The sequence below is a fragment of the Physella acuta genome, unplaced genomic scaffold (assembly GCF_028476545.2).
Source record: "Physella acuta isolate Inbredline_101_S28 unplaced genomic scaffold, ASM2847654v3 ptg000515l, whole genome shotgun sequence".
Lineage (NCBI taxonomy): Eukaryota > Metazoa > Mollusca > Gastropoda > Physidae > Physella > Physella acuta.
In genome coordinates this window covers 457363-468576 of record NW_026732034.1, presented here as the reverse complement: position 1 = coordinate 468576, position 11214 = coordinate 457363, and the positions used below count along the sequence as shown (strand labels likewise).

The window sequence follows — 11214 nt, the reverse complement described above, 5'->3', positions numbered from 1 at the left end:
TAATTTTTCAACAGAAAAGCCTATCTCAACACACCAGCCTCTCTCAACATACCAGCCTCTCTCAACATACCAGCCTCTCTCAACTTACCAGCCTCTTTCAACAGATCAGCCTCTCTCAACAGACCAGCCTCTCTTAACAGATCAGCCTCTCTCGACAGACCAGCCTTTCTCAACAGACCAGCCTCTCTCAACAGACCAGCCTCTCTTAACAGATCAGCCTCTCTCAACAGACCAGCCTCTATCAATAGACCAGCCTCTCTCAACAGACCAGCCTCTCACAACAGAACAGCCTCTCTCAATAGACCAGCCTCTCTCAACAGACCACCCTCTCACAAAAGAACAGCCTCTCTCGATAGACCAGCCTCTCTCAACAGACCAGCCTCTCTCAACAGACCAGCCTCTATCAACAGACCAGCCTCTCTCGACATACCAGCCTCTCTCAACAGATTAGCCTCTTTCAACAGATCAGCCTCTCTCAAAAGACCAGCCTCTCTCAAAAGACCAGCCTCTCTCAACAGACCAGCCTCTCTCGACATACCAGCCTCTCTCAACAGATTAGCCTCTCTTAAAAGACTAGCCTCTCTCAACATATCAGTCTCTCCCAACATATTAGTCTCTCTCAACAGACCAGCCTCTCTCAACAGATCAGCCTCTCTCAACAGATCAGCCTCTCTCAACAGACCAGCCTCTCTCAACATACCAGCCTCTTTCAACGGGTCAGCCTCTCTCAACAGATCAGCCTCTCTCAACAGACCAGCCCCTCTCAACAGATCAGCCTCTCTCAACAGATCAGCCTCTCTCAACAGACCAGCCTCTCTCAACAGACGAGCCTCTTTCAACAGATCAGCCTCTCTCAACAGACCAGCATCTTTCAACAGACCAGTCTTACCATACAAGACACCAGCATCTGTCAACTGACAAATCGTAAAGGCACCAGCCTCTCTCAAAAGACCAGCCTTTCACAACAGACTAGTCGTAACATACAAAAGACCAAACTCTCTTAAATGATCAATCTTACCATACAGGACACCAGAATATATCAACAAACTTGTCTAACCCTTTAAGGCACCAGTAACTCACAAGAGACCAATCTCTCTCAGCAGACCAGTCGTAATATACAAAAGACCAATCTCTCTCAACAGACCATTCTTACCATACAAGAGACCAGCCTCTCTTATCCTACAATAGACAAGCATCTCTCAACACACCAGTCCTACCATACAAGACACCAGCCTTTCTCAACAGATCAGTCGTAACATACAATAGACCAGCCTCACATAATAGACAATAGAAACCAGCCTCCCTCAAAAAGACCAGTCTTACCACACAAGAGACCAGCCGATCTCAAAAGACCAGTCAGACCTATCAAGAATTCAAAGCGACAGATATTCGTGCACTGCATTACAAGCCTGATGCTACTGTCTACTTCAAAGTGAATTAGCAGATAGCTGGCAATTGCTAAGCTAGGGTCGTAAGATTATGATCTCATCTGTAGCCCCTGTCAAGTTGTACAAGAGTAGAAAAAAGATAAAAGCTGTCATATTTGAGCACCTAAAAGCAAGTCATAAACACACCTTTTTATGATGATTTCCCTTATTTTGAAAATTTAGTTGCCATTTTGATGTTTCTTTATGTGACGTTTATTCGAAGAATAAATTTAAAAAAATAAACACATTTTTTGTGTTACATTGTTGTAAAATAAGTAAACATTAAGTCAGTATTAATGTGATTAGTGTGTTATGTCTCATTCATAATATATCTTACAATACGGTTTCTTTTTTTACTATTATCATTCTACAAACCCAGCACACACCAGATTTAGTAAAATAAACTGTGACAATAGAAAGATGTAATAAATAAAGCAGTTAACAAGTCTAGTGCTAAATACAGACATAATGAATACAGTCGAAAACGATAAAGCCATATTAAAACATCTCTACTAAAAATTAAACTGACCCAATAATGTAGAATAAACTCCAATAATTAAAATATGAGCCTAAAAATATAATCTAAATACTATGAAATGTTAATTATAACTTAAAAACATAAACATAACTAAATCACGTTCATTGGACAAAACGAACGAACGCGGCTGAGACCGAAATTCTCGGCTCAAAACAGCTAAGTCTGCGCGCGCACAGATAGACGGTTTGCACCGAGAATTTTAGACCGAGCAAACCGTCTATCTTTTTAAACCTGCTATAATTTTGTAAATATTAACAAAACTCATTTTAAAACGCTACAGCATAGTCGGTAGAGAGTTTCTTCGGAGATATCATTTAAAAAAATGTTTATTAGAGCGATCGAGAAGGAAATAATCAGTTTTTTGTCTCTCCTGTAAAATTTACATTTTCGGAGTTAGACGGTTTGCGACCGAGACCATCGATATATATATATATATATACAATAGCACACACACACACACACACACACACACACACACACACACATATATATATATATATATATATATATATATATATATATATAAATATATATATATATATATATATATATATACATCCCCGTGTATTAAGCATTAAAATAGACAGCATAATTGATCCATCTCTCCATTTCTACAATTAATTTAATAAAAAAAAAGGAAACAGATAGCATTGAAATGCAGTAAGTAACTTTAGTTCTAAATGTATTTGTATGGAAATATTTTATCCCAGTTAAAAGACATGTTAAAACACCTTACTTTCGCCGGCGTGGTCGAGTCGGTAAAGCTCATGGTTGCTAAACCGAAACGTCTCGAGTTCGAACCCTCGGGCAGATGAGGCTCGTTAGCTGGGGACAGCCACTCTTCTAAGAGAGACAACTCCAAAATTAAACAACTGCTGCCTTGTAGTTTGTTCTTGGTTGGACAAAGGCTATGGAAGCAAATCCAAAAAGAAAAGCAGGCTGAAATCGGAGTCAATGGCCTCAATGGCGCATAACCAGTTGACACGTACCGCTTAATTGTGTTGGAGGCGTGGTCGAGTCGACAAACAGCTCATGGTTGATAAATTCGAACAAAGTCTCGAGTTCAAACCCACTGGCATATAAATCTCGACCCCCTTCAACACTAATAATTAAGAACGAAGAAGAAGAAGAAGAAGCCCCCCCCCCCCTTATTTCTTTTGCCGGCATATCAGATTAGATCTGCAAATGCTAACCACTGCCATGCATGAGTGAAGATAACAAATCAGAACTCCATAGAACTCGAGCTCTCTCAATATACTCTTTGATGGCTTGTGGAATTTTATTCGTAGGTCACAGAATGAAGGATATTTACAGAGGTTCCAGCGCTATGCTATGAGAAGGTACCTTGTTATATTCCAAATAGTACCTAAACGTTATATGACTTCTGTTATTTGAAGAAACTATTAAGTAAACAGGGATTATAAAAAGGTAAAAAGCTGGAAAGGAATAATTTAATTTACTAATTGAATAACCCTTGAGAAATTAATGAAAAATATGACTGTCTTTTAGAATAAATAGCGTAGAAATGGTAAGACCAACACAATTAGTAAGTCACTCTTGTGCCAAAAATCTGCTATCAATTGTAATAGGTCATTAATAATTTCAACTGTAACGGAAAAGGCAATAAACATAAGTTACAAAGAGAAGTGTAAGCCGTTTCAGAAATTGTCGAAAAAAGAAGATAGCACTAGATAGGCTATATTTGAAAGATGAGATGAGATACGATTACTGAACGGGGCGCTTAACTAAGGGCCTAAACGGAAGACTGGGGACACCAATGGAGACTTAGCTCAGCAGTAAAGATACTAACTAGAGCTAAGCTGTATTAGGGGAATGCAAATAAATTGAATAGAAACAGACACAAGTGGAAACAACCTTCTGTAGCGGCCCCATGTGCCATGAGCAACAACATTAAAAAATTATGGTGATGATGATCAGGGTAAAACGGCAACAAACAAGTTAAATTTTTTTAAACAAAATCTTGATTCTTTAATGAATTAGAAACATGGACCCTCACCTCATCGGCTGAAGCTCAAGATTATATACATTGATCCACATTTTATTTACATATATTCCGATCAATTTTCTAATTATACTAGTAGCCTCAACTTTAAATCTTCATAATGGATTTTATTTAACATAAATGCTACATTCAACTAAAACATCTATGTTTCAACGTTAGACTAAGATTAGTTTGTACATACTAGAAATGTAAGCACTATAATATTAACAATTTGAGAATGATCTTTTCTTGTAAATTTAGGTTAGTGGGGTTGGAAAGCTGTACGACTGGGTGTTAACCTTAAGCGTTGCACAGAACAGCAGTCAGACATTTACATCACGAATGCCTACATAAATACAGATTTCAAACATCAGCCGTTTTTATCGTTTGGCAAATTGCAATAGTAAACCAACTTTCAACCTTCAAAGCATTGATTATTGGTAAATGTAACTTGATATTTCAAAGAGTATTTTATTAGTTAAGATAACTTATTATAGCAATAAGTATACAATAATAATAAACCACTATGTAGATAAAAATAAAGGTAATTTAAGATAATTTTAAAAATGGTAAACATGGAGGTATGATTAAACGTTTTGAAACTTAATTTAGCAAATAATTTATTAAATATTTAAAACCATGAAAAATTTCGAGTTCTGTATATGTGGTTGGATTATATTTGGTACTTTGAGATATTACATTTCACATTATTTCCTCAGATTCCACACAATGGATCTGGCCACCATCGCCATCGCCACCATCTTGATTCTGTTGTTCTATCTCTGGTTCAGACGTCATGACCCACGTCTGCCGCCATGTCCGGTCAGACCACTGCCTGTAGTTGTTCATCTGTTGTCTCTGGACAAAGACCCCAGGGAACAGTACAAGAGATGGAGGCAGAAGTGTGGGGACATCTTCAGGTAAATCTGTGTGGGGACATCTTCAGGTAAATTTGTGTGGGGACATCTTCAGGTAAATCTGTGTGGGGACATCTTCAGGTAAATCTGTGTGGGGACATCTTCAGGTAAATCTGTGTGGGGACATCTTCAGGTAAATCTGTGTGGGGACATCTTCAGGTAAATCTGTGTGGGGACATCTTCAGGTAAATCTGTGTGGGGACATCTTCAGATAAATCTGTGTGGGGACATCTTCAGGTAAATCTGTGTGGGGACATCTTCAGGTAAATCTGTGTGGGGACATCTTCAGGTAAATCTGTGTGGGGACATCTTCAGGTAAATCTGTGTGGGGACATCTTCAGGTAAATCTGTGTGGGGGCATCTTCAGGTAAAATCTATGTGGGGACATCTTCAGGTAAATCTGTGTGGTAACATATTCAGACAAATAATGTGGACGAACTAATCCTTCAATTAGATTAGTTGGGGTAAATAAGCGTTCGACATCACCAGGCAAAATAGTATGGGGAATATTTAGATCAATCAGAGGAGGAACTTAATGTAAATCAGCGTGGGAACCTTCTTAGACCAATTGCCATTTTTTGAGTAATTAATATTATTGTGAGTCTGGCAAGTCAAAATTTAACGAAATCACATGACTGAATTATGAATCATGCAAACATCTTTTCCACAGCTTGTACCTTGGTGGGCAACTTGCTGTGGTGTTTAACGGATATTCGCTGCTCTACAAGACGTTTGTGAAGCGGGGAGATGAGTTCACTGCTCGACCACCTGCGTTTTTTGATGAGGTTTGAACCTGTTTTAACATTGTCTTTAACTGGAGTGATCCAAAAATATGCCGAGAATTTTCTTAGACGTACGTTAGTCGTTATAAATCTAGATATTGATGTGTAAGAATGTAGGCTACAATATATGAACAGATGGTGGTTCAAAAAACAAAAAATATGCATACATTCTTGCTCTTTAACATTTAAATACCACCTACAATGTTTCTTTTCTCCAGGCAACTGGAATGGTTGGACATGGAATTTTATTCACAGACGGCGATTTGTGGAAAGAACAAAGAGCGAAAACCGTGCAAATCCTGAAAAAGTTGGGCATGGGGAAGAATGTACTAGCAGAGAGAATTGAAGAAGAAACTGAATTTTTTCTGAAAGCCTTGAGTGATCTACACGGTAAACCAACGGATATCAGAGAACTGACTTACGCCTGTGTATCGAACGTCATCAGTTTCATTGTATTTGGACACAGATTTGAATATAATGACCAGAGGTTTCAAAACGCCCTACAGGCAATGACAGCTGTTATGAACAATTTGCAGTCTACGTCCGTGTTAAATTTTCTGACGTTCGTGCGTTTTTTGCCGTTTGATTTAACCGGAGGCAGGGAGACTAAGATGTCTGTTGATCAAATCCTAAACTTTGTAAGAAGTGAGATGGTGAAACTGCAACAACAGAATGATCAGAAAGAAAATTTTATTTCAGCATATGAATCTGAGAGAAATGACCTGTTAGAAAAAGGCATCAAAACAACATTGGACAATGAACAGCTGTTAAAAGTTGTTTACGAATTATTTTTCGCTGGTTCTGAGACAACTTCCCAGACAATAATCTGGTGCGTCTTGTACATACTCAACTACCCGGAGGTTCAGGAGAAAATCTACAGAGAAATTGTTGAAAACGTTGGAACTGACCGGATGCCCAACATCTTGGACAGAACGAAGCTGCCCTACCTTGGCGCTGTTACCATGGAAACCCTAAGGCTGTCTTGTATGGTTCCGTATTCCCTACCCCATTCATGTTACAAAGATGTTGAAGTTAACGGTTACACAATTCCAAAAGGAACCTTCATCATCCCTAATGCACCATCCATTTTACACGATGAAAAAATCTGGGGAGAAGACGTCATGTCATTTAGACCTGAAAGATATCTGGACGTCAACGGGAAACTGAAAAATCCCGAAGAGTTTGTCCCGTTTTCTCTCGGACGACGCGTATGTTTGGGTGAGTCGTTGGCCAACATGGAGCTCTTTATATTTCTCTCTTCCATGTTCCAGAGATTTGAGATGAAGCCAGAGGATCCAGGATGTCTTCCTTCAATGGACTTTATTCCTGGACTAACATCCAGATCTTTGCCATTTAAAGTTAGATTAGTTGAGCGTCAACCCTGAAATGTTCTACTACTCCTTCAGTGAGATTTAGACAAAGGATCACAAAATTTCTCGCGTGCTAAATACGTTTCTTCTGACCGTTGTCATAATACATAAACTCAAAAACACTGCTTACAATTTTTAATTACCTTGCCACGATTGCTTTAGTTCCATAGTTTTCACCATCGGCTGGTAAGGACTGCTTAACACTTATTCATACTAACTTTTTATTAGTAATTAACACTTTATTGTGTAGTTCTAAACATAGAATATATATTTATATTTCTTGATAGTTTATATAACTGTAGTTTTTTTATTGCATTTATTACTAACTTATTACTTATTTATCTCTTTGTTTACTGCTTATTTAGATTTGTTTAACATTTTAAATTATACATTTTGTTGTAAATCAGAATCGTGATGCGTGCATCCACTACTCAATAGTATATTTGGTAATTTTACGGTCTTATTATCTTACATTATGTAGTAGAAAAAAAATACATTTATTATCATTTTAAAAATTAAATTCTTACTTTTAATTTGTCCTGCTTCGTGACATAAGGATTTTAAGAACAACAATATAAACAAATGTAAAGATGTTAATTATATAACTAAGCATATATAACTAAGCAATGTTTCTTTTAGTGAGATTTGTGCCTTGGGAGAATTCTACTTAATTTGTTTTCACTGTACATGTTCAATTTATACTCTGAGGTTATTAACGTCTTTTAACTGTTTTTTTTTTAATTATAGTAATCACTTCGAATTTTCTACACCTATGGATAAAAATGCGATTTTGAACTTGTATTTTTAGTATTTGTGAAAAACTAGCTTTTCTATTACATGGAAAAATCTTTTATTCAATGCTTATTAAAATAGTAAGCATTTTTTTTTTAAATTCTTTCATTTTATCAAACTTAGAAATATTAAAAAGCTGCTAATATTGTAAACTTTTGTTTTAAATGTAACAACAATAAACATATTCATAACTTTAATATATTTGTTATTTTTTGTGAAAGTTTTGATGTTTCTTTAATGATATGTTTCTTCAAAGTGCAGGCGCCTACTATATGTTTATAAAACATATTTTTATGTACACCGTGCTTTTGTGTTTTATGTAGAACCTATTGCGTGTAGATCACACGATAAATTTCAAGTCAGATAAACCCATGCCCGTGTTTGATGGTTGCTTCTGAATCTGCCAGAAACGGATAAAAGTTATGTACATGTTAATTTTACTGTGTGGTGAACAGATAGCTGCAAACCTTGAATATAACGAACAGACCGTGGTATACTATATCCGACGTTTGGTCTTTAAGATCGCATTACCTATTTTTACTTTCTGGTAAACAGAGTATAGAGGTAGTATTTTAATCGTACAAAAATTGAAATCGATATTTTCACAAATCTCGTCGTTTTACACCTCCCTGAATCGGAAAAAAACATAGTTTTGCAATTTTGTCCGTATGTCTGTGTGAGTTTGTATGTGAATGTGTGTCTGTGTGTCTGTGAACACGATAACTTGAGTACCTTTACAGCTAGGTTGATGAAATGTCATATATAAGTAAAATATGTAGTTCTGTTTCAACTTTTAAGCAATTTCAGGTATCCGGAAGTGGAACTTATTCTACTTTTGCTTTTTTAAACGCCTGTAACTTGAGCATAGCTTTATTCGCTTTATTACTCCGATAATACATTTTTTCACAAACACAGATATTCAAGAGATATTGTACACACTCCTCTTACAAGCACAACCGTGTGTGTGTTAAAGGGAGGAGGGTGTGAGGGTGGGGGTGAATAGAAGATGTTCTGCCAGTTTTGAGGGTGGGGAAAGTAGCACCACCAAATGTGAGGGTGGAGGTGATTATGATTAAACCAGCCTGGTATCGTTTCGTGAAATCCAACAAACACACATTTCCAAATATAATGTTCTTTATTAAAATTACACAATCAACTTCCTACGTAACCTAACTAATCTGTATACTATCTGCTAACTTCTAACACTACTAACTACGCACTCCCATGACCAGTCCGAACACACTACATTCTCTACCTTACTCTATATTTCTCCTACCGTTCCCTATCGCTACCTATATCCAATTGTCTAACTAACTCGACCGTCTCTAACCGATACCTAACACAAACTGCTGCCTAACTGCAGACCCACGCTTTAGTGGTCAGCTGAACGTCCCACGTGACCGGTCAGCTCCTGTACTTCCATTGGTCTCTCTAACCAGCTAGCTATAGCCTGTTTCTATTAACTTCTTCTACTTGACCCATCCGACCTAAACTAGTGTCATCCATCACAGAGGCTGACTCGACTTTTTCAATGAACCGGTTGGGGATGAAGTAAATGTAGATACCGTCAGTTCAAGATATTTATAGCAGTCTCTTAAGTATGTACCCTGACGTCATCTAAACGTTGTGTAATCGTAAAGTATTCAGTTCGCACTGAGCAGGAGTGCACATTAAAAGAAATGCAAAGTTTTCGTTTTTCAATGTGTTGATCAACTAACACACATACACACATATTCTATGTCCCGTTCTAAGGCCCAGTTGTATTGAATTTGGAATTGAAAATACGCTATCACCTAGTCAGCAAATTTTGCTCTAGATTTTGTCCAATCTATTTAAGTGCTGGTCAACAATATACGTGCGCCATAATCGGATTAACACAATAACGAAGATCCAGCTGTTGCAGAAAGTCGTTGTAGGTCGATCGGATCAATCTTAATTCAGGTGGGTCAGGTGGGTCAGGTGGGTCAGGTGGGTCAGGTGGGTCAGGTGGGTCAGGTGGGTCAGGTGGGTCAGGTGGGTCAGGTGGGTCAGGTGTGTCAGGTGGGACAGGTGGGTCAGGTGGGTCAGGTGGGTCAGGTGGGTCAGGTGGGTCAGGTGGGTCAGGTGGGTCAGGTGGGTCAAGTGGGTCAGGTGGGTCAGATGGGTCAGGTGGGTCAGGTGGGTCAGGTGGGTCAGGTGGGTCAGGTGTGTCAGGTGGGACAGGTGGGTCAGGTGGGTCAGGTGGGTCAGGTGGGTCAGGTGGGTCAGGTGGGTCAGGTGGGTCAGATGGGTCAAGTGTGTAGGAAAAAAGGGGTCAGGGAACTGAGAATGTACACAACGGAGTGGCACGATTGATGGACAGCTCGAAATGCTACGCTTTTTATAACTTTAACTACCATCTAAACGAAATGAGAGAGTTAGAAATATATCAAACTCTGACTCGCTTCAAACATTTGTTTAAATCAGTGGTTCCCAACCTTTTTCGAGTGGCGACCCCCTTTTATAAAAAGAAAGTGACCCGCGACCCCCATAGAATTAAAAAGCCGAAATTAGTATGGAAATTAATAAGCACTAAAATAAGATTTTCTAGTAGACTTTCAATATGAACTACTCTTGATAACTGTTTTAATAGCATGAGTAAAATTGCATACTATTCACTAAACCTTCGTGGTTAAGTTTTTATTTTTTAAAAATTTTTGTTAACGCCAACCTATGTCATTATAATTATCTTAATTTTGTTTTTTAATCGAAGAATAGTGTTGAAACTATATTCTCGAAAAGTCAATCAATTTTACGTTTGGGTATGAATGGTGAATACTACACCAAAATTGTGTCTGCAGTTTTTCATCTTACTCCGAATCATTCTGCAAATCAAAGAATTCATCTTGTAGTTCATCGGGAATGCTGGCAACATCAAGGGAAGAAGAGAATGGGTAATGCGTAAATGCAGATTCTTCTTTTTTCAGCTCAGAGAAATAGCGATGCAATTCGTTTTCAAGAGATTCAAGATGCCAAGAAATCGCTACTTTCAAAATTTTAATTATCTCACCACCAGATTCATCTACCACACCGCAGAGTTTCTCAAATTTACAACATTTCCAAGATTTATTTTCTTTACCGATTTCGCAGCTTTGATAAAAATGCCCCGAGATTATCATGGAAAGTTATAATATATATATATAATATTCGTTCATTTTCCCTAAAGCTTCAGGTTAAGCTTAGGTTAAGCTTATTTTGATGTTCGAACACATCTGCTAGGTATGATACTCTCTCCAACCACTCTATGTCGTTTTAAGTATACCAAGAAGTCTTGTTTCCTTTGCACTTCCAAGAACAATTTGATTTCAGATTTCAATTCAAAAACACAATTTACAACATTTCGTTTGACAGCCAGCGTACTGTAGTGT

The 11214-nt window shown here is 37.8% G+C and overlaps 1 protein-coding gene across 1 annotated transcript; it reads left to right on the top strand.

Annotated features, from left to right (window-relative positions):
• The first annotated feature begins 2620 nt into the window (after positions 1-2620).
• LOC131944908 (cytochrome P450 2C3-like) lies at positions 2621-7051 on the top strand. Its single transcript, XM_059305790.1, has 5 exons — positions 2621-2625; positions 3255-3305; positions 4687-4887; positions 5555-5669; positions 5885-7051. The coding sequence occupies exons 1-5, from the start codon at positions 2621-2623 to the stop codon at positions 7049-7051; spliced, it is 1539 nt and encodes a 512-aa protein (XP_059161773.1).
• Positions 7052-11214: the final 4163 nt, after the last annotated feature.